Source organism: Pneumocystis murina (assembly GCF_000349005.2).
Source record: "Pneumocystis murina B123 chromosome Unknown supercont1.5, whole genome shotgun sequence".
NCBI classification, from domain to species: Eukaryota; Fungi; Ascomycota; class Pneumocystomycetes; order Pneumocystales; family Pneumocystaceae; genus Pneumocystis; species Pneumocystis murina.
The window spans coordinates 479377-502584 of NW_017802363.1; the positions used below are offsets into that span (position 1 = coordinate 479377).

Consider the following 23208-nt stretch of genomic DNA (forward strand, 5'->3'; position numbering starts at 1 on the left):
AGACTATTTATGTCTATTTTTTAAATCATTTTTTTTAGCTTTCATGGAAACTAAAGCTGATGAATTATCAATAAAAACTCCTTATATTGAATTGGAAGAAAGAAACCTTAAATCATGGCCTATCGAAATAGATGAAAAGGGACAAGAAAGATTTCTTGAATGGTGTCTTTGTTTTCTAGTAATAAACTTTGGTATGCCTTATCTTCCCTTTTTTTAACTTTTAATAGTATTAATTATATAGATATTAAACTTGGGCAAGGTTTATTAAATATTTAGGTATCTTATTTCTAATAATTCATATAAGATTTAGAAATAATTTATCCATATTTTAATTTTTCTGAAGAAGAGAGAAAAAATATGTAATTATTTTTTTTAAATAAAGATATACTAATAAAATTTCAGCTGTTTTTCATCATTCCCTGATTCAAACTTAGAAGAAGAGATAGATATCGTTTATTCATTTAGAATTCGTTTAAATACTTTAAAAAAAACAATCTATAATTTTAATGCAAATGAAAACTTTATAAATGGCTATGTTTTTTTCAGCCAAAAAAGAGACACTTCAGCAGAAAGAGGATATTTTCAGGTATATTATTATTATAAAGGCCAGTATGCTTTTAATACATATAGAAATCTATTATTTTATTAAGCGTAAATTCTTTTCCAGGTATTTTTACCAAAATAGTATCTATATTAGGTCAAAACTATTTCTTAAATTATGATATTTCAGTTTTAGAAACTGCTATACATACCATTTCAAAATGGCCTAGCCTTAAATCAAATTTTATTCTAAAACTTCCTTTTATGGGGGATATCTACTATACAGATATTTTCCCATCATCTATAGAAACTTCAAATATAGAAAACATATATTCTCTAAGAAAGTTTCCTACAGAGAAACATGTAAGCTACATAAGATATTTGATTTACATTAATCTGATCATTAGATATCTGCATTTACTTTTGGAGCACCTCTATTTTCATATTTTCATAGCACAATAGTATCTTTATATACAATATGGGAGGTTATACTTCTTGGGAAACCTTTATTATTACTTACGGATAATCCAAATATATCTACTGAAATGGTTCTTACATTAATGGATCTAATAAAACCCGTATGCTACTTTTTTTTTTTGTAAAATTCTAATATAGCGATTTAGATAAAATATTCTGGAGACTATAGGTTATATTTATGAAAATTTATCTTCTATCTTACTTTCTTATAGACCTTATTTTACTATTCAAGGGAATGATTTTGCTGTATTTTTAGATCACGCACATGTAATGTTGTTTCATCATCATTAATATTGTTTTACTTTGTCTAGGCATCTTGTAAAGGCTTTATCTTGGGTGTAACGAATCCAGTAATTATTAAATTCTTTGAAAATATTTGTAATATTATACTAATGAGAAAAAACAAGTATGTAATTGCAAAAATACGGAAAAAATTAACAAAAACATAAGTCTTATAGCAAATACGAATCGTATTAAGCAATATTCTATAGTTATTACACCTACTTTAAAATTTATACATAAAAGAACAGTAGCTAAAGATAAAAAATTTTTACAGAAAATTTCGAATATACGTATAAATCTTTTATCAAAAAGAGGTATAATTTGTTTTTATTATTTACTCTAAAATTTATAATCTAAATAGATTATGTTGTTTTAAATAACTTTGTTTTATACTATTTTTCAAAACTTACAGAGAATTTTCTAAAACCAATCGATAAATATCTTTTTACACTAATGCCTACTGAAATGTAAGTCTTTAATCCCGAAGATATATATATGCTCGAATTCTAACATTACAAGAAATTTATTTAAAGACATACCTAAACTAAAACCATTTAGAAAAGAAGACTTTCTTAATTCATTAGCATCTTACGGGCCTTTTATTCCCTTTAAAAAAACTACAAATTATTCTAAGAGTTACACATGTCGACTATTTTATGGAGAATTTTTAAAATCACCTAATTTTTTTAGCTACTTGCTTGAAAAACAGAAAATTCTATCATCTGAACTTACTCAAAGATACTTCAAATATTTATGTACAGTAAATATCAGAAAAAGCACAGGAGAAAACATATTTGAAATTAACAAGCTTTTAAAACGTATAGATAAAATCCTAGTATACTCACTTCTATTTAAAATAATTGCCTTTTAAAATAATCTAGAATTATAATGAAGTAGTCATACCTGAAAATGAAATTATTAAGCATTCTAAAACAACGAAACTTGAGACAGATGATCTAAATGTAGATATCGATTATCCTGTAAAATTATCTCAAGAACAAATAAAACTACTCAATACACAAAGGAAACTATTAAATGATATTATTGCCGATATTATATAAAAATTATTAAATTATATTCATCAATTCTATAGATGTTTTGCATCTTAATTATAAATTATATTCTAGTTTTATTTTTATATTTCCATCTTATTGCATTAAATAAATTCTTACGTAGATTTCCAAAAGTGACTTCATCATCTAAAATTTATTTCAATAAGAAAATACTAATCCAAAATCAAAAATAAATTAATAAAAACCATAATGATACTATCTTAAATATTTCATATGACTTTTCATGTCTAAAATAAAAATTTGATATTTTAATAATAAAAAGTAACATATAATTACATAACAAATAATTATAATCAAAAATAGTAAATTTCATCATCCAAAACCATCTACAATATATAAATCTCAAAAATATATAAAAATTCAAAAAAATTATCATAATCTTGATAAATATTATATTTTCAGAAATATTGAGGATAAACCATCATAAACTATTTCAAATACGATTCCATATTACATGTTATAGTTTTCATATCCCTATACGTTTTTGCTAGGAACATCCTTATCACTTTTATGTAATTCCTTAGTTAAATAATCATTATTATCTAATACTTTCAAATTTTCTTTTAATTCTTTATGATTAGATTTCCCCAAAACTTCTGAATCAGAAACAGCAGAAGGCAATTGACATTCCGATTCCACTATAGACTTTCGAGAACATAATTCTGCGCTATCTAATGCTTTATCAGAAGGCATACCAGATATATTATCTGCCCCATTCACTGATCCGATATTTTTTGAACATTGCAGTTGCTCTGAATCTAATTTATTGTCAGAAATGTCACTTACATCCAAATTAGAAAGAGCAGCCTGTCCCAAATCCTCCTTAAATTTAGATTGTGTAGTTGCAGACAAAGGCGATTGAGATAAACCAGGATATGATAATGAAGAACATAATCCTTGACTATTATTTACCTGAGGTTCAAGTACTGGATGTAAAGAACAAGATCTAATGTAAACATGAAAAAAAAACAAAAATAAACATACTAATTATTACCGATCTCTTTGATTAGAATTCTAAATCATTAATAACATTACTTTAGAAAACAAATAGCTACTCTACCTTTTGCGTATCAACTACTGGTTTGCCTAAATCAGATTTATGATTAGGAGGAGAATTTTGAATATCCATAGGACATGAATATTCATTTGTTGATGAATACGAAGAATTACTTTTCAAATTTAATATATAGCCTCAAACATCAAAAACACAACCTTGAAGACCCAAAAGTCGTGTCTTTTAGGTCAGTAGAATCATTTACACATGTACCAGAAGTATTCAATAAAGCAGAAGTATCAGTTAACACATCCTTCTCCGATTTCTCCTAAAAAATCAAAAACCAATCTCTAAAACCTACATAAAAAACTAACCTGTCCAGAAGTAATATCACCGTTTATACAAACAGATATTTTGTTCTATTTACTCTTAATCATAAAAATATAGATTAATCAATTAAACCTCTCCACTAAAAGACTAAAACAGAATATCAGATAAATCAATTAAAAAAAATGCTATTTACGCTATTTTTATTTAGATCACCATTTTCATTCGTGATACACTCTTTATTTGCCGTATGATCCATTTGTCCCTTTTTAATATTAAACAAAATTTATATGCTTATATCAACAAATTACATTATGAACCGAAGATTTTGTCTCATAAAAAGCACTGGATACTGATGTCATAATATCAACATCATCTTTAAAATCATCTTTCAAAACTAATGAAAACTTCTTTTCCTGATCAGATGCATCATTTGGAACTAAAAATGTAAGAGCTTCAACAAAACATCAACAATATATTACTATCTGTTGCTTGACCATCCACTGAATTTCCTACTTGCAAGGCTACAATATAATCCCTGAATTCATTTTCAGGCATATTCAATAACCCCGTGAATTTCTTTATATCATTATACCAATCAATCATGTCATCATACGTGTTTGTTTTAAAAACAAATGTATGAATTCTATAAAAACATAAGGCCTATGCATCTCTACAAGCACATATAGCCAACAACATACCGACCAGAACTTCCATTTTTAGATCCCTTCAAAGAAAATTTATATTTCTGAGAATCAGCAGAACTATGCTCGCAAATTTCACATTCACGAAGACATAAGGACATTTGTGGTATTTGATCGGAAGAAAGATTATCCGATTTAAATTGATGAAGAAACCCAGATGCAGTAAGTACATAAAACCTGCTATTATAGGATTTCAAAATTCTAGTTCTCTTTTGTAGAAAACCACTGCGTATCTCTTTAACAGCGGGATGATTCTGAGCATATAAAAGATCACAAAAATACCTAAGTTTCCGGAAATTAACAGAATCCTTAGGATTGCTGGAAGAAGAATCTATGTCAGCCATCCTAGAAAAAGAAATACTTAAACATAAAAATTGCTATTTATTTTAATAAATATATTAAATCAAAAATTTTTTATCGGAAATTACAAAAAAAAAAAATTAAAAAAAAAAAATCAAAAAAAAAAAAAAAAAAAAAAAAAAACATATCAATCTCCAATAAGAAGTTTGAATACAGAATCTAATAAAGCTTAATATAAAATAAAATTAATTAAAAGATAAAATTACCTTCTCTAAGAAAATTATTCCATCCCTTATCAAGAGAAATAGAATCATCTGCAGTAACAATGTTCTTATTAAAATCAGATATAAATGAGACTTCTCTTTGAAGAATATCTTTATATTCACTAAAAACCTCTCGAACAGTATTTATTACAGATCTTTCAATATTACGACAATAATTCTCTATATTTAAATAAGCCTGTTGTAAAGCATTTTCTTCTAAAAGAGTTTGTGCGATTTGCTTTTCTAAAGAAAGCTTAATAATATATGGATCTGTTCTAGGAGTAATCTGATAAGGACTAGATTCCCATCTTAACAAAGATTGTTTATAAATTTCCATCAACTAATATTCTTAATTTAAAACATTAAATAGCAGATCCAATATCACCTTTTTAGTAGTATCTGCTTCCTTACTTAAATTATTACGGAACTGAGAAGACATCTTCGAAATATCTTTAACACGTTCACTCAACATTACTCTAAGTTTTTCCAACTTCAAAATAATTTCCTGATTTACACTGCCTGGTATCATAGACAAATGTGTGGAATATTTCCGATTCCATTCACAAAAGACTTTTTCAACTTCTTGAATTCCACCATCTTGAAAAGATTTTTCATTAGAATGAATCTATTCAAACGTTTTAAAATATATAAAAATATTAAAAAACTCACATTAAGTATACTGCCTAATTTTTTAAACTCATTTGCCTTGACTTCTTCAATATTAATAACCGCCTTAAAATAAATAACAAGCTCTTTTAACAAAACTTTCCACGCTAATTACCAGTAAAAAAAACTGAAAGACAAATTATCATAAATCTTACAACTAAAACGAGAAGCAAGATTTTTCGTAGGATCCAGATTCTTTGAAAAAGAAGATGAAAATATAGAATCTAAATTGTTATAATGTGCATCTCGAGACAAATTTTCTTTTAAAGCAAGAGACATATCCGGAAGCTTTTCTTGATTACTCTCAGATCTACTTCTAAGAACTGCTGTCTCCGGAAAACCCATTGAATTATTTTAAAAAAGGGTAGAACTAAACTTTTTTTTTTAGAATAATCTTTTAAAAAAGTCGGGAATATCGAAAAAAATATATAGTACTCTAAATATATATATATATAGTACTCTATAAAAATAAATATATTTCTACGATTACTCCATAATTATTCTAAAAACTATTCTCATTTTTTCTACAAAGTTGAAGATATCTAAGTTTAATTATAACATCATCAAGCAAAATTCGAATATGTTTTGACTGGTCGTCTCGATTTCGTATCATCACTGTATTTGAATCTAATTCTTCCTGACCAATAACTATACTATCCGTAAATATTTAGAATCCCAAAAGATTATATAATACCGAATATAAAATTATATTGAGCTATTTGGGCATTTCTAACCATCTTATTTAAAGTATTATCACTCAAATCTATATCAACATAGAATCCATTATCATAAAGTTTATCATATACATGCTTTGAATAATCCTTAAATGCCTTTGAAATAGGTATAATCATTACTTGACGAGGTGAAAGCCAAAATGGCCTAAAATTAGAATAATATTAAAAAAAAAAGCATATTACCATTTTCCACCATAATGCTCAATCAAAATAGCAATCATCCTTTCAATACTTCCAAGTATGGCACGATGTATTATCACAGGCCTTGCATAAATGGATTTTTTTTTTTCATCAGAAGCCAAACGATATTCTAAGTTAAAACATTCTGGCAAAAAAAAATCAAGCTGAATTGTAGCACATTGATGATGCCTCCTTAAAGCATCGGAAATCTCAATATCAACCTTTAATCATTAAATTGACACTTTTTTTTTTAAAAATACAACCTTTGGTCCGTAAAATGCACCATCACCTATAATATTATATCAATATATCAAGAACTATAGATATATATACATATAATATTAACCTGGATTTATTTCCCATGGCAATCCAAAATTATTTAAAGCGGTTTCTAAACTTTTTTCTGCTCGATTCCATGTTTCAATATCGCCAATAAATTTTTCTGGACGAGTAGAAAGTTTTAACCTAAAAGAAAAACCAAATATTTCATATACATATTTTAGAAATTCAAAACAATTCATAATCTCTTCTTTAACCTAATAAATATATAAGATATTTATTCTAACAAAATATTTCAACTTAACTTGATCAAAAGTACAAAAAATATGTGCATCATCTTGTTGAAACCTTCGAACACGCATTAATCCAGCCAAGGCTCCAGAAAACTCATTTCTATGGAGAACACCAAAATCTGCATATCTTAAAGGAAGATCACGATAACTTCTATCATGCATTGCAAACATAAGACAATGACCAGGACAATTCATTGGCTTTAAAGCATATCGTTCCTTTTCAATATCAAATGAAAACATATTTTCAGAATAATTTTGCCAATGTCCAGAAATTTTCCAAAGTTTCGAATTATAAATATTTGGTGTTATAACTTCATTAAACCCCCGTCTTCTATACTCAGACTTTATAAATTCCAATAATCGATTGTATATGCGAGTTCCATGAGGTAAAAAGAAACAACTACCAGGACTGAGCTCATGAAAAAAAAAAAGCTCCTGTTCCTTTAATTTTATTAAAATAGAATTCATACTAATTAAATAAACTACTCTTCCAATTCTTCTATGATCTCTCTTTTCAGCATCTGCAAGAAAATTCATATAGTCTAACATTTGTTTATTGTCAGGAAAACTTATACCATAGATTCTTTGCAACGAATCTTTTGTAACATCACCCATAAAATACGAAGACGAATTCTAATAAGACGTTTTTTTTAAATCAAAAAAATATAAAAAACTAACCTTCAATATACTTAATGCTTTTATTTTCCCAGTATGAGGTACGTGAGGTCCCATACAAAAATCCACAAGAGTGCCACACCGATAAACAGTAGAGGATTCACCATCAGGGACTTTCGACGATATAATTGTTTGTTTATAATTATTATGTTTAAACATTTCTAATAAATTCTCTTTCGTTACAGTTAAACGTTGAAACGGTTGTTTTTCAGATATAATAAATTTAATCAAATTTTCCAAATCAGAATAATCTTGCTTAAGTACAGTTCTAAAAATATTAAAAATAAAACAATAATCATCTATTAAAATACCTATTAGAAATTGCCATTTCATAAAAAAATCCATCGTCAGTTGGTGGCCCGATACAAAGATAACACCCATAGTATCTTTCTGCTGCCTCACCAAGAATATGCGCACTAGAATGCCAAAATACTTTTTTTCCTATTTAAAATTAGGCAATTTATATGTTTTTTTTTTTTTTTAAAATAAAACCTTCAGGAGTATTAAAATCCAATAACTTTAAAGTAGATGACTTTTCAAACGGTCGCTCCAAGTCCCACAAGACATCATTAACCTGAGCGATTACAACCCTTTCAGATAAACTTTTAGATATTCTTTTAGAAATTTCCAAAGGTGTAGTTTCCCAGCTCACTCCTTTCAGTGAACTACCATCTGGAAGAGTAATCTCAATTTCTAAACGCTCTTTATCTATTCACCAAAATCAGTCATTTATTAATATAAACCATTTACTTTTCGTGAAAAATATTAACATACCCTGTATTTCTCTTTTAAATTCATCATAAAGCCTTTCAAACATAGAAATCCGATGATCTATAAACACTGGTTTCTAAATAATCTTAGATAAATCTTATTTTATTTTTCTTTTTTTTTTCAAAATATACAAACCTCAAGTAAATACCTGTCATTCATTTCTTTAAATTTCCTCTAATTTCTCATTTCTCTTTAAAATTCGAAAATAATGCTATTCTAAGAAAATATATAGAAATCAAAATATCTATTTTATCAAAAACAATTGTAAATAATCATAACTATTAAGGTGGTTGAAAAATATCCTAAAATGAAAAATCAATCGAGAATAACATAAAAAACACAAAAACTATCCTAAGGGGACACACTAAATCTTTAATTTCTATCGGAAGAATATTTCGACAATTAAAAATTTATGATTTTAATAGAAACAGTTGTACTATAGCTCTCTTTGATTTCCATTATATTCTATCAAAATTGATCAGCTGAGTTTTCTTTGTGCATATTTTTATATTTCATTCAAGTAGTCAAATTGTTAAATCTTGAAATCATTAGAACATTCTACGATCTCTAAAAATTCAAACCTTTTAATGAACAAACAATATTTTCAGAGTCATATTCAAAACAAAAATAAATGGAGGGGATATAGTAATACTTCAGCTAATACAAATAATGTTGGTAAGCAGAAAAAGCATTAATAAAATTCTTATTTTACATTTTTTTCTTCAGAAATTGGTTCATTTGTACATGCTTGCGAAGGAGAAATGTTATATGCATCAACACATACAAAAATACCATACTTTAATGCTCCTATATATCTTGAAAATAATGTATAAATTTATTATATAACATATATTTTTAACACTAATAATAGTGTTTGATTGGAAAAATTGATGAAATTCTTGGACCAATAAATCAGGTATATTTTACTGTTAAACCACAAGAAGGCATTATTGCAACATCATTTCATACAGGAGACAAAGTATATATTGGAAGTGATAAACTTTTACCGTAACATATATATTTTATAGGCGTTAAAATTCTAATATCATGTTAGTCTTGAGCGGTTTTTATCACTGCCTAAATCTACCATCCTAAAAAAAAAACATGGTATGTTTCAAACTGGTAATCAAGCCAAAGGTAACAGGTCTCATCAAAAATTCAATAAGAAAGATAGGCCCTCAATAAGCGGCCGTAAAAATTTTGCATCTTTTAAAAAACCCAAAACTAGTCAAAGAAATTTTAAACGCAATCGCTAAAAAAAGTTTTAAAAATAGATTTTTAAAATAAAAAAACACCTAATTGAAAAATATTAATTTGATAAAAAGATTTTACACTTTTTCCATAGTATATATTACGAAGTTTTTGTATATTTCCGTTTATATTATCATTTTAATTAAAAGCTTATTTCATTTACATGTTTCTACACATCGATATATGAATTTACAAAACCACTGAAAAATGCCTAAAAACAAAACACCTATATTAAATAAAACAGGTAATGAATTAGTAACATTAATTTAAATGTATATTGCTAAAATTATTAATTAAGAAAAAAAGTCTTCTACTAATATTTATGATGACAAACACTTTTCACTGATTCGGTTAGATCAATTATAAATAATTTTAAATATAATATTTAATCTAGAACTCTCCAACTAGCAGACTTCATTACGGAACTAAATGGTTTAATTTTTTATTTTTTCCTTTTAATTACTAATAACTATTGAAGGATTTTGTGGTATCATGAGCGTATTTTCATCGATGAAATATTGTCTTGGAGATCCACTAGATACTACATGGCTTTGGAAATCCATGACATTAATGCCATTAGGGTGTTTTTCATTTATAAAAAAAATTAATATATTAATTATAGAAGATTATGTTTTGATTTCTTAGACGGAAGAGTGGCTAGATGGAGGAAAAAAAGCTCTCCAATGGGTTAAATATCTATATATTTTGCATTTGAGAAAGAAATATCTAAACTTTATAGGAAGAGAACTTGATAGTTTAGCTGATTTAGTTAGTAATTATATATATTTTTCGTACTAAAATTATTAGGTATCTTTTGGTATTGCACCATCGGTATTTGCATTTGCTTTAGGCATACGAACATTAATAGACAGCATAATTCTTTCTTTTTTTGTACTTTGTGGGATTTCTAGGTTGGCAAGATTTAATATCTCAGTCGATTCATTACCAAAAAACAAATATGGAAAATTGAAATATTTCGAAGGTACACCAATTCCAACTACATTGTCAATAGTTGCTATGATGGCTTGGTGGGTTAGATCCGGTTGGATCCTTGAAAAACTTCCTTTTGGAGTAATATACAAAAATTCCTTTTTTGAATTTCATCCAGCAGCCATTGTTTTTGCATTAAGTGGCTGTGCCATGTGCAGCAAAACTTTAAAAGTACGTAAAATATAATACCAAATAAAAATTATAAAATTTTGCACATAATGGATAGTTATAAACTATTTTCACCAAAAAAAATTAAAAACAAAAGTATCATTACTTATTAGGGTGAACAAAATTTATTTAAAGTCTAATATTTGTATCTTATAGAAATTTGATACAATTCATATCATACTGAGTTTAAGTATTATATTTTCACATAAAGATTATTAATAAAAACAATAAAGTGCAAAAGCGTTCAAATGAATAACTCTTTGTAAAAATTAAATATCATTACTTTTTAGATATAAAATAAGTGTAATTATAAAATTAAAGATCAGAATAAATTTAATCAAATATTGCTATTTTTTCTAGTAAATCATATTAAACATATATAAGATAATTTAAACATCTTTGTATATTTATTAAAATAAAAACAATTGCCATGGTTCATATCAAAGTATAAACAATAGGAATATATTAATTTTTATATTTTAATAAATAAAATCCTTTTTATAAAACAAAAACAAAAAAACAAGATCTTTAAGAATTTAATAAATTTAAATATAAACAATATATAAACTATATTTTGTAAAGATTATAAAAATAACATTACTAAAACATTTAAACATAAATATAAAAATTTTAATATAAAATTAATATAATCTCATAAATATAATATTTTATATTATTTTACTATTATAGATTATGAAATTATCTTTTATTAATAAAAGATCTTTCCAAAATATATAAATATTATAAAAATAACTTTGTAAATTTTAATTAAAATTAATCGTACTTTAAAATTAAAATATTTAGGTAAAAAGAAAAAATAAATTCTATTTTCTTAAAATTTATATTTTCTAGACATTTTTTATAATTCTAAATAATATATCGCGTAATAAAATTAAATAAAAATTTATTTTTATTATAAATTAATATTTTATATTTCAAATTTTAAATTTAAACAAACAAATATCTTCATTTAAAAACCAAAACACATTTTTCAATAAACGCTATATTAGAATACATTATTTCTATAAAATGCTAATCTTTATTAATTTTTTTTAAGAAAATAACAATATAAATATTATTTTAAATCTAAATATATAGAAATAAACGTCAATAAAGACAACAATTTTATACAATATAAAATAATTTATTAAAACTATAAATATTGATCAAAAGATTGCAAATTGCTAAATTACAAAACCTTTAATAAACTTTAAATTATAAAAAAATCCAAAAAAACATAATTATTCAATAATTACCCATAAACAATATTTTCTACAGTTTTTTTAAAAATTTAATGAACCTTTCTAAAAAAAACTTTTATTAAATTTCCAGATTTTAAAAAAATGAACATAAATCTCTTAAAACTTATTACAATTTATTTCATCCCAAGAATGAAATAACAAATTTTTCATAAAATACTAGCACAAAACAAAAATAATTAAAAATAAATAACTTAATCGTATTTCTTATTTTTTTTATATAATTCATCTATTTATAGAATACCGATTACAATTAACAAAATTATAATCAGAATATTTATTTATTTGACAAAAATACATAATTCAAACATTAATATTGGATTAAAAGAAAAACCAAATTTAAACCAGATAATATTGAATACAGTTTACATATAAATATTGTATAAATATAAAAAAATACAGAAAAACTCTGTATCCAAATAAATGTGTATATTAGATTATTTTATATATAAAAATCATATATAATACAAATAATATCATATACAATCAATTGAAAACATATTCATATATAGAACCAATAATTTATAAAGTCGAAGTAAGAATATCTGAATCACCAGGATCTGTAATACTTAAAACGCAAACACGGAAAAACTTCCCACATGCAGTACCCAGTTCAATACTAATTAAAATAAAAATAAATTTTAAAAGAGAAAACCAAATACTTATTGCCAGAGTAATGATGAACATTAGTTTTTGCTAACATAGCATAATATTCCAATTCCGATTTTCTTAAATAGGGGCAATTCCCTGATATAACTACAAGTTTTGCTAAAACAATAATAAAAAAAAGAGATTCTAAAAGCAAAATAACTTACATTTTCCACTGCGTAAAGTCTTCAAAGTAGATTTATAACCCAAAACACATTTTCCAGATTTCATTACCAAAGCAAGACGAGAGTTAAGAGATTCTGAAACCTTTTTTGCTCTTTTGGATGAAGGAGCCATGTTCAAAACTAAAAAAACCCTAAACAAAAATCTCAAATATAGAAACAACTAATAAAATTAGTCTTAAAAAATCCGATAAAATAAACGTCACGAGGTCAAAAACCTAAGTCCTAAAATAAATCAATAACTCGAACCACTTTTAAATACACCATAAAAAACTCATTGAAATGTCATTTATTCGGAAATATTCCAAATTTAAACACAATAAAGCCAATAGTATATAATTTTTTTCAATAATGAATATATAGAATAGAAATATATTACTAATTAATTATTACATCAAGCTATATAAAATTAAAAACAATTCAAAAAACATATATTTCCTTTTATATGTTTAATATAAAATTCTTATATATTCACAAAATATAGTATTTCATAAAAAAGTAAACTATATCCTTGAGACATCATAATATTTCTACTTGAATTAAACTACTTTTTATAAAATATACAATAATCTCTTATAAAATTAAAATATTCAAAATATTATTTAAGACAAAAAGGAAATAAATGATACAATATATTTATCAAGTAACATTAAAATGCGCAAGATATATAAGATTTAATGCATATATATTATCAATAAAAACTTCAAAAATACATCAACGACATTCGAAAACCATAATATTCTTTAATACTTGATTATAAATATGTATAATATGATTTTATATAGTTTAAGTATAGAAAAATATCAATAAATTAAATGGATGACAATGAAACATAAAGTATAAATTATAATTTCATAACAATTAAAAGACAAATTCAAAAAAATTCAAAGATATAAAAAAAACATATTTAAATAAAATAACATTTTAATTTATTACAGAGCCAATCCTATGCATTAATTGTAATTTCTAATGTAATATTTTTTTCAAATTCATTTGAATAATGCATATTGAATTGTTACGTTAAAATACTGTTATATCTCTATATAAAAATGAAATAACATAATATGCCTATACATAAAATTTTAGGGAAACTTATTATATTGAAAAAGTTTCTAACCTTAAGAAATAGGAGAAATCAATTCAAACACATATCAATTTTTATAAAATACATCTATAAAACAATTCGCACAACACCTATTAACATCATGTCATTATAAATTCCAAATCAAAACTATTAAAACAAAAAATCAATGTTATTAACTAAATAAAATTGATAATTCGTAATAGTAATAATATAACATTACAAATGATTCCCTATTTTCTCCAATGAAAAACAATAAACCATTTTTCAGAAAATAACCCTTTTATTATTTTTCAAATAGCACTATCTGTGAGAAATAAAACATAGTTATTCTCAGAAAACCCGACACCATAGTACAAAGCCTATACTATATTAATTTTATTACATTTAAATATTTGACAGAAACTAACACTTCATAGTTTTATTTCTCAAAAAAAAAATCTCTAATTAAACTTTAGCAAAAAAATCAAGGAACAACATTTAAATGAAAATATTTTCTAAAATTTAAAAATATTCAAGAAACTTTCAAAAAAAAGTCTTGAATACAAAATTCAAAATATAAAATTTAACAGGGAAAATTAAGAATAAACTATACTACTTAAAACGTCAAAATAAATAAATAAAACATATTTTTTTTTAAAAGTGATTGATTTCAAAACCTTAGCCATTGATTAATATAAAGCATATCTATATTATAAATCTCAATTATATATCGATATCAACTAGTATCAATCAAAATAAATATCAATGCAAGTGCCAACTCTTATTCACAAAAAGTTTAGAACTTTGAAAATTATAATGTAAATATAACAATCTAAATAAAATAATTAAGAAACTTCTTAAACCCTATTATACATACATTTTATACTAAACCTATAATACATTCGAACCTTATATAATATTAATGCTTTTATTCATCATTTTTTCTTTTCTAGTTTAATTATCGAAATACATTTTCATTCTTGAAACATGTTTCAATTTTTTGTTTCTTTAATCTTGAAATTTCTCATGCACTTTTCAATATCATCAATAATCGAGTGACAGTCCTTAGTCTTTGATTCAGAACATTCAGTATCATCCTTTGAATTCTGAAATTTTTCCTTCCTTTTTGCCCTTTTTTTTGCACTCTTGCTTAAATTAGAGGAAACCATTGCTCCAGGAGGACGATATCCATGAGCCCCAAGTTGATTACAACTCATTCTCTGACAAGATCCATCATAATGCACTGCTCTATATACAGATATATCTTCGGGAGGAACGTATCCTGGCCGAACTTTTCTTTCGCTTCTAATTGATCCATCGGGGCGTACAGACGATGGAATTATTGAGCTACCATCTAAATATAATGCACATCATTTAGAAACCCAAAATATAACACAAAAGTTCAATAAGTCTACCTTGAAGACTCTTAATTCCAGAAGCTCTTTTATTATTTTTTTGAATATCAATTTTCAACATTTGCTAAACGGAATCGAAAACTTCAAAACAAATTTAAGATTATAAAATCTATGATTGAATACTTTATAAACGGAAAATATAAAAATAGTAAATAAGATGGTAAAAATATGCTAATATGAATTTGCATTTAATTTTTTAATAAAAAAACTAATATAAATCTATAGATCTCAACTCGAATTTATCAATTAATTTTTCGTAAAAATTCAATTTTAATAGGAACAATATTCGCATCAACATTTGTTTTCAAAATGTTAGTATTCATATTTTTCTAATAACACTTACATTTTATTTAAATATTTATAGAGTTTTTGACCAAGGAACACAAGCCATATGGGATTATGCTAATCGAGGAGTAAGCATGCTTTTTTACATTACTTTTTTTCTAAAAAACATAGAAACAATGGAAAGATATTCGTAATCTTTATATTGAAGAATAGTCTATAACAAATTCTTCCAACACTATCAACTATATTTGCTTATCAAATGATTTTATAATAAAAATATATTCTACAAAAAATAATAAAACTTTTAAAATTGCAGCATCTGAATAAAAACATCTGGATTGTACTAAATTCGTTTTTGTGTTTGTTTTTTTATAACATTTTTATTTTTTATAATATCATATTTCTTTAAAGCATAAAACTTATCTCCTAAAATTTAGAGCCTATTATCTTGTTACGACCAAAAATTCTGTCTATTATTACTGAAAAGGATACAATATATATATATTTCTAAAACAAATATTTCAATTTTTTTTTACATTTATGACTTTAATCGACACTCTTACTAGAAAATCTATATTTTAAAGCATGCGGAGCAATGAATAAAAATTCTCCTGAAAAAATGTCGCCAGAAAAGCGCCTTTCTATATATTTGTTGGAAATGCCATATGCATTTAGATATACATGGAATCTACGAGCCAAGAATTCTCTTTTACATGAACTATTTTGTGCCATGACTGGTTATAATCAATGCTTAGAAACATTTTTCTTTAAAAAAGGAATACCAGGTATAGAGAAAAATCCTACTGTTCAAAAAGATCCGGATTTTTACAAATGTATGTATTCTAATCATTTATTATCATTATTAAATATTTCAAAAAAAAACAGTTACATCTATGATTGAAGATGATTCAGATAACGAAGATAAAATTATAAGGATAAATAGAGAAAATATGGAAGAGAAAGAACTGTCCTCCAAAACTAGTCAGTATAAAGGACCATGTGGTCATGTATTTAAAAAGGAAGAGGCCCTTTATCATTGCAGGTCAAAAATCTTAATTATCAATACAAATCACTAATAATTAACTAGAAACTGCGCATTGGATGATACATGTGTTCTTTGTTCAAAATGTTTCAGATTATCTGATCATGAAGGTCATGATACAATGATGAGTTTAAATACTAGAGGAGGTGGATGCTGCGACTGTGGAGATCCAGAGTAATTTCTTAATTATGTTTTTTTTGGTGAAATATTTTACAATAAATAGCGCATGGAAAGTGGATATTAATTGTTCATTGCATTCCCAAAAAACATCTAATTATAATAAACTAATTGATAAAAATTCAGAATTATCAAGCATTCCAAAAGAACTATCGACTTATATTGAAATGACGATCGAAAGAGCACTGGACTATGTGTTAGATGTATTATCATGTTCTCCTGAAAAACCTCACCTATTGGATCTTCAAAGTCTAAAATACTTAGAAAGATCGTCAAGATTGTATTCAGATAGATACGGAACAGAAGATTATCCATATGCAATCTGGGCTGTTATTTTATGGAATGATGAAAATCATACCTTTCAGGAAGTTATAGATCATGTATCTCGAGTAACACATAGAGATGAAGAATTTGGTAAACGTGTAGCAAATAGAGTTGATAAAAAAGGAAGAGATACTATTATTGTTTCAGATAACTTAGATTTAGTTCAAAATATATGCGAAAAAATTGGGCAAATAAAACTAAAAGCTACAATACGATGTGCTAGAGACACATTTCGGGAAAATATGTGCGGAGCAATTATTGAATGGCTTAAAGATATATCTTTATATCAAATAAAAGACAATGAAAATTATATGCGAAATATCATTTGCAAACTATTTTTCGAATCATGGAAAAAAGGGACTTGTGCATCAATGAATTCTTTTTTTAATAATCATACCAGTAACAATTCTTATGATCAATTAACTAGAGAACTAAAAAGCGAAGATAACGAAACGGAAGAAAACATGTCTGCAACTATAGGAGGAAATATTTCTGTAAGTAGTAATGATTATTTAAATTAACTAATTTTAAAGTCAATGGCTCAAAAGCATCTTTCACAATCATCTCACAAAATTGTACCAGAATCTCACTGGATTATTACAAAATCATCTGATGTAGAAAACATATCTGCAGAAAATAAGTATGAACTGAGAATTGATAAACTATTATCTTTTGATATAAAGCTTTGGAAACAAATCAGATCTACTCTGAGAGAATTATATATTAGTACAATGATCATGTCATCTTACTACAAACATTCTTTGGGTAAGAGATATCATATATATATATATATGCATATATTACTTACAAATGATTTACATAGCTATTCGTTTTTCCCAATTATATAATTCTTTAGCAGAAGAATATATATTTAATGAGACGGAACCGGATCAGTCAATAATAAACTTTTCTGTTCAGCTTTTTACTGTACCAGATATATCTTTAAAACTTGTACAGTCTTATGACTTTTTAACCAGCCTTCATAGATTTATATATACTTTTCTTACACATGGTCATATTGATATTTCTAATATCATCGACTCTAAAGAAGTACTTATCTTTAATACATCAAATCTTTCTAAGAGGGGTTATTGTCAAATATTTGGTGATATTAGATATATTCTTAATACAAAGCTGGTTCAAAGAATAATCCCAACAAATCCTAAGTATCTATTACAATTCATAGATTTATTGAGACTATTTCAAGGAATGAATCCTTGTCACAGAGTTACAGGAGCTCATGTAGAATATGAATCCGAAAGTTGGATTTCAGCTTTTCATTTAACTATAGAAGTAACGAAACTAATAAAAACGTTTTCTGCATCATATAAAAATGCATCTGCATCAGAACTATGCAATGCAATAGGAATAGTTATGAAATATCTTCTGCAATGGTCTTTAGGGTATGAAACAGAACGTTTTCCTACTTTTGAACCTATTTCTATTCATTATCTTAACAATGAAATTTCATTCCATTCTGGCAATACTTTTAATGTCTCTAGAGATCCTATTAGTTTCCATCATCCTCTTCATTGGCTTCTTATATCTTTACTTGAAAATACAGTCATTCTAAACAAGTCAAATTTATTAGAAAATGGTTATTCTACCATTCTAGAACTATTATCAGTGAAATTTCAAGAAGTTAATCCTAAAGCTAGCGAAAATATGGTAAAAAAGCATCTTATTAGATTAATAGGCGATTATCCTCTTTCTGTTTGTACATGGATAGATCAAATTCGTGCAGGGCTTTGGGTTAGAAATGGAATATCAATTAAGGGTCAAGTAAGTTACTTTTGTTATGTAAATTATCGAAATAAAGAGATATAAAGGCACATCATTATCATGATCTTTCTTTACGAGATCACACATACGATAAAGATATTAAATGGATACAACTTCTTACTGTCTGTGGAGCAGATTTAGATGATTCTGTCCTTCAAATTATTCGACAATATGATATAATTAGTGATGAACTGATCTGGTCACTCAAAGATGCAGAACAACATCCTTATTATGACAAATCACAATATTTTTTTATGTTTGAATCCCTATTATCTTTATTTATTACCTTGTTTTCAGAAAGATCTACAACACTATCACATGACATTAATGAAAGTACAAAAAAGGAACTTTCTCAAGTTTTATGTTTCGGCCCTTTAGCATATTCTGAAATTATTAAAAAAATTCCGGAGAATTTATATAATAATGAAAACTTCAATGACATCCTTGTTTCATTATGCATTTATCGTCCACCAAGAGGTCTCCATGATCAAGGAACATATACTTTAAAAGATCAATATTTTGATCTTATAGATCCATATTATTATCATTATTCTTGGAATCAACAAGAAGAAGCAAACTCTATTCTTAAGAAAAGAGCAAATGAAAAAGGCCTTTGCTATGAAAAAAACAGAATATCAAACTTAAAAATTCAGCCAATTAAAGATGGCCCATTTGAAGGATTAGGTCTTTTTACTCAAACACTAACATTTGTAAAATTGATTTATTTATGTTTGCTCTATAGTATACACCAAGACCAAAAACCTGAATCACTTATCGATAAGGCTGTCTACCTTTGTATTCTTTCAGTTAAACAAGAAATTATCCAACCACACGAAAACAAATCCTACAGTTTTATAAAGTTCGCTAATTCAAATTTTAACAAAAATCCATTTTCTCAGGATTCTAGCAAAACAAATACTACATTAATATGTCTTATTTCAAACATGCTAAAACAAAATGATTTGCAATTTATCCATGATAAAATTCATATGCTTTTATACATAATAAAAACATCTAGCGTTTCTTCTATAGACTCAGAAGAAAAAGATTTTACTAAAGATGATCAGAATTCGTCAATTTTATTAAAAAAAATGTCATTAGAATTTGAAGAAAGAAAAAAAGCAGCAAAAGAACGCCACACAAGAATTATGGCACAATTTCAACAACAACAGCAAAGTTTTCTAGAAAAAAATTCGGATTTTGACATTCCGGAAATTTTGATGTCTAATAATAATGATATAAATCAAGATACCACTGATACAAAGAATTGGCAATTTCCGTCTGGGATATGTATTGTATGTCAAGAAGAAACTAACGAGCTTCGTTTATATGGTTCATTAGGGATGATTCACCAAAGTTCATTGCTTCGTATGACTCCTTTGAATGATTTTAATTTTATACAAGATGTAATTGATCTTCCACATGATTTAGACAAAAATTTAGATCATATCCGACCTTTCGGGTTTGCTTCAAAGAGTAAAAAAAAACATAATACATCTGAAATTCATAAGAAACATGAAACTGATCAAGACTATGATATAACTACAGGTTTCCCCCCAGATTATGTATTCCATGGATTATTTGCAACAAGTTGTGGTCATCTTATGCATGCTACATGTTTTAAGAGGTTTTATAATTCTCTTACATTAAGAATTCACGGCCAACTATCAAGAAATGCTCCTGAAGACATTTCTAAAAAAGAATATCTTTGCCCTTTATGTAAAAGTATGGGAAATGTTTTTTTCCCAATAATATGGAAAGAAAGCAAAAAAGTATATCCCGGAATTTGCAAACCAGAGACATCATATGAAGAATGGATTTTAAACTCTCTTAAATTATGTTTAATGCCTTTTTACTCAAATGTTAAAAATGAAAATAGCAGAAATATACAATCACCTCAAAAAAAACCAGAACTTTCAGAAACGCTTTTAAACGAAGACCTTTTCAACGATTTTTCACAGAAAGAAAAATATATGAATATCGTACAAACTATGCAAACATACACTTTTGATTCTGTTATGAAACCTATAGCCAGTTTACTAAAAACTTCATTACTTTCGCCACACCGAAATCATTCAATAGATAATTTCATTGACCCTTTACTTTCTGAAACTGGTTTACGTATTCCTTTACCTTTTTCAATACAATCAAATTTTAATAATGAAATGGATATATTGCAAGTTATGTATAGATTATTATCAGAAATATTAAGCATAAATTTTGGAAATACCTCTTCAAAATACACCGAATCCAATATCTTTGATCTTGATAAATTATGGCATTTATTTAGTTATACTATATCAGGCATAGAAACAATACAAAGGGGAAAAGCTTCAATATTAGACGAAATTGTTGGTTCTACTCTTGTTCATGGAATACCAGAACAATCAAAGATTTTACTTCGAATAATTTCTGAAACAATTATGACTTACATTACAATAGGACTTACCTCAAAATTTCAAAATAATATCCAAAAAGAGTTTTTGAAAAAAGCAAAAACTAGGATATATCAATTATTTTATGGCCATCCTATTTATAAAAATAGTCAAATAAAAATCTCCGGGCTTAAGCCTATACTTTCAGAAGATATTTTTGCAGTGTTAGTAGATTCTAGCTTTTGTGTGTTACCTACAATGGCTTTTCATGTACATCATCTGATAAGAATATGTTATTTGGCAGAAGTGACAAAAATTACAGTTACTTTATTACAACTTTCTCAAGTTATAAAATCTAATGGAGACTGGCCTAATAATATTGAAGACTCTCTAGTAAATTTTAAAAAATTTGTCTTTCTTTGTTCTACAAAGTTAGATAGCACGAAAAATATAAAATACGATGATATTGTTTTATTAAGATATAAGTTTTTGATCCGAAAATATGTTTTAATATTTATGAGAAAAGTAGCAATATTGATGTTTAGTAAATTTGGAATAGCATTTCCATCAGAAACAGAAGCACAAAACCATTATGGTCACTCTATAAATGATGAACTTTCAAGACTTAAGAAACTCATGAATCTTCCAACTTTAGAGGAAATTTATTCTATTTCTCAAGGGACTACTAAACTAGACCTTATTCAACAAGATCTTATTTTTGGCTGGATTACACATTTTAATAACTTATCTTCTAATAATACTTTACAATCTGCTCCTACGTTATCACTTAATCATCCAGCAATTTTTGAACTTTTAGCTCTTCCAAAGCATCTTCAAATTCTTCTTGAAAAAAGTATGGAAATTAAATGTCTTAAATGCAATACTGTTCCACAAGCACCTGCTTTATGTCTTTTTTGTGGTTTATTTATTTGTAGTCGATCAACTTGTTGTTCAGAAGGAGATTTAGGAGAATGTAATATTCACATGCAAAAGTAAAATAAATTAAACTAATAACACAAACTTATTATTTTTTAGATGCGGAAAAAGCATTGGAATATATTTTTTAATAAAAGAATGCGCAATCCTATTCATACATGGTTCAAATGGAAGTTTCGCAAATGCACCTTATCTTGATGCTCATGGTGAAACTGACTTTGAGTTAAGGTAAAAAGAAAATTTGTTGTTTGATTTCTAATGTCTATAGACGTGGAAGACCTCTTCATTTGTATCAACATAGATATGATTTAGGAGTTAGAAACTTATTTCTTCAACACAGTATACCTAGCTTTGTTGCGAGAAAGTTAGAATCTATTTTAGATACAGGTAAATGGTTATTTGGGTAGTAAATATATTATTTATAATTTAAGGAGGATGGACCACATTATGAGAATATACTATAATAATGGTTTCATAACATTTTAATGAATCTTACGAAACTTGTAATTTATATCTCATACATATATCATCACAATCTTATATAAAACAATTTGAATTAACTAAATTTCATTAAATTTTCAGGTTTATCACGCACCTAATAATAATAATAAAATTAATATCAACAAATCTAAATCATCACTATAAAAAATCTAATGAAATATCAAAAAAATTCTTTAAAAAAACGTTATAGATAATTTTATAAATCAAAATTTACACTCAAATTAGCAATTATAACTATATTTTTAAATACTT

At 25.9% G+C, this 23208-nt stretch overlaps 8 protein-coding genes across 8 annotated transcripts; 4 read left to right on the plus strand and 4 right to left on the minus strand.

The window, feature by feature from the left end:
• Nucleotides 1–43: 43 nt before the first annotated feature.
• PNEG_00252 (hypothetical protein) lies at nt 44–2360 on the plus strand (the record flags this gene model as incomplete). Its single annotated transcript, XM_007873932.1, has 13 exons — nt 44–191; nt 242–259; nt 305–359; nt 403–586; nt 631–903; nt 948–1118; nt 1164–1186; nt 1230–1284; nt 1329–1423; nt 1468–1613; nt 1661–1766; nt 1819–2134; nt 2181–2360. The coding sequence occupies 13 exons, from the start codon at nt 44–46 to the stop codon at nt 2358–2360; spliced, it is 1770 nt and encodes a 589-aa protein (XP_007872123.1).
• A 486-nt stretch (nt 2361–2846) lies between these two features.
• PNEG_00253 (hypothetical protein) lies at nt 2847–5971 on the minus strand (the record flags this gene model as incomplete). Its single annotated transcript, XM_007873933.1, has 14 exons — nt 2847–3318; nt 3367–3386; nt 3433–3541; nt 3585–3694; nt 3741–3785; nt 3829–3843; nt 3890–3958; nt 4005–4132; nt 4176–4339; nt 4395–4728; nt 4964–5300; nt 5346–5585; nt 5630–5733; nt 5782–5971. The coding sequence occupies 14 exons, from the start codon at nt 5969–5971 to the stop codon at nt 2847–2849; spliced, it is 2337 nt and encodes a 778-aa protein (XP_007872124.1).
• A 146-nt stretch (nt 5972–6117) lies between these two features.
• Nucleotides 6118–8717, minus strand: PNEG_00254 (threonine-tRNA ligase; the record flags this gene model as incomplete). The annotated part of the gene is made up of 12 exons (XM_007873934.1): nt 6118–6274; nt 6321–6505; nt 6544–6761; nt 6804–6829; nt 6887–7076; nt 7125–7553; nt 7599–7745; nt 7791–8055; nt 8099–8228; nt 8280–8495; nt 8562–8634; nt 8694–8717. The coding sequence occupies 12 exons, from the start codon at nt 8715–8717 to the stop codon at nt 6129–6131; spliced, it is 2049 nt and encodes a 682-aa protein (XP_007872125.1). The 3' UTR covers nt 6118–6128.
• A 428-nt stretch (nt 8718–9145) lies between these two features.
• PNEG_00255 (H/ACA ribonucleoprotein complex subunit 1) lies at nt 9146–9814 on the plus strand (the record flags this gene model as incomplete). The annotated part of the gene is made up of 4 exons (XM_007873935.1): nt 9146–9233; nt 9285–9385; nt 9430–9566; nt 9613–9814. 4 exons carry the CDS (start codon nt 9146–9148, stop codon nt 9812–9814), a joined length of 528 nt encoding a protein of 175 aa, XP_007872126.1.
• Nucleotides 9815–10016: 202 nt separating this feature from the next.
• On the plus strand, nt 10017–10985 carry PNEG_00256 (CDP-diacylglycerol-serine O-phosphatidyltransferase; the record flags this gene model as incomplete). The annotated part of the gene is made up of 7 exons (XM_007873936.1): nt 10017–10053; nt 10108–10159; nt 10204–10241; nt 10288–10390; nt 10435–10496; nt 10549–10577; nt 10617–10985. 7 exons carry the CDS (start codon nt 10017–10019, stop codon nt 10983–10985), a joined length of 690 nt encoding a protein of 229 aa, XP_007872127.1.
• Nucleotides 10986–12656: 1671 nt separating this feature from the next.
• PNEG_00257 (60S ribosomal protein L30) lies at nt 12657–13199 on the minus strand. The gene is made up of 3 exons (XM_007873937.1): nt 13042–13199; nt 12889–12994; nt 12657–12845 (listed from the first exon to the last, which is right to left on the minus strand). The coding sequence occupies exons 1-3, from the start codon at nt 13169–13171 to the stop codon at nt 12749–12751; spliced, it is 333 nt and encodes a 110-aa protein (XP_007872128.1). The 5' UTR covers nt 13172–13199; the 3' UTR covers nt 12657–12748.
• Nucleotides 13200–15111: 1912 nt separating this feature from the next.
• On the minus strand, nt 15112–15595 carry PNEG_00258 (hypothetical protein; the record flags this gene model as incomplete). The annotated part of the gene is made up of 2 exons (XM_007873938.2): nt 15112–15473; nt 15535–15595. 2 exons carry the CDS (start codon nt 15593–15595, stop codon nt 15112–15114), a joined length of 423 nt encoding a protein of 140 aa, XP_007872129.1.
• Nucleotides 15596–16414: 819 nt separating this feature from the next.
• PNEG_00259 (hypothetical protein) lies at nt 16415–22906 on the plus strand (the record flags this gene model as incomplete). The annotated part of the gene is made up of 10 exons (XM_007873939.1): nt 16415–16652; nt 16705–16861; nt 16907–17035; nt 17085–17856; nt 17896–18127; nt 18186–19144; nt 19192–22511; nt 22555–22683; nt 22724–22842; nt 22887–22906. The coding sequence occupies 10 exons, from the start codon at nt 16415–16417 to the stop codon at nt 22904–22906; spliced, it is 6075 nt and encodes a 2024-aa protein (XP_007872130.1).
• Nucleotides 22907–23208: the final 302 nt, after the last annotated feature.

Coding starts and splice junctions, on each gene's coding strand:
- PNEG_00257 (XM_007873937.1), bottom strand. CDS start 13,171: ATGGCTCCTTCATCCAAAAGAGCAAAAAAGGTTTCAGAATCTCTTAAC. Junction 12,995..13,041: donor GACTTTACGCAGTGGAAAAT/GTAAGTTATTTT, acceptor TTATTGTTTTAG/CAAAACTTGTAGTTATATCA. Junction 12,846..12,888: donor CATCATTACTCTGGCAATAA/GTATTTGGTTTT, acceptor TATTTTAATTAG/TATTGAACTGGGTACTGCAT.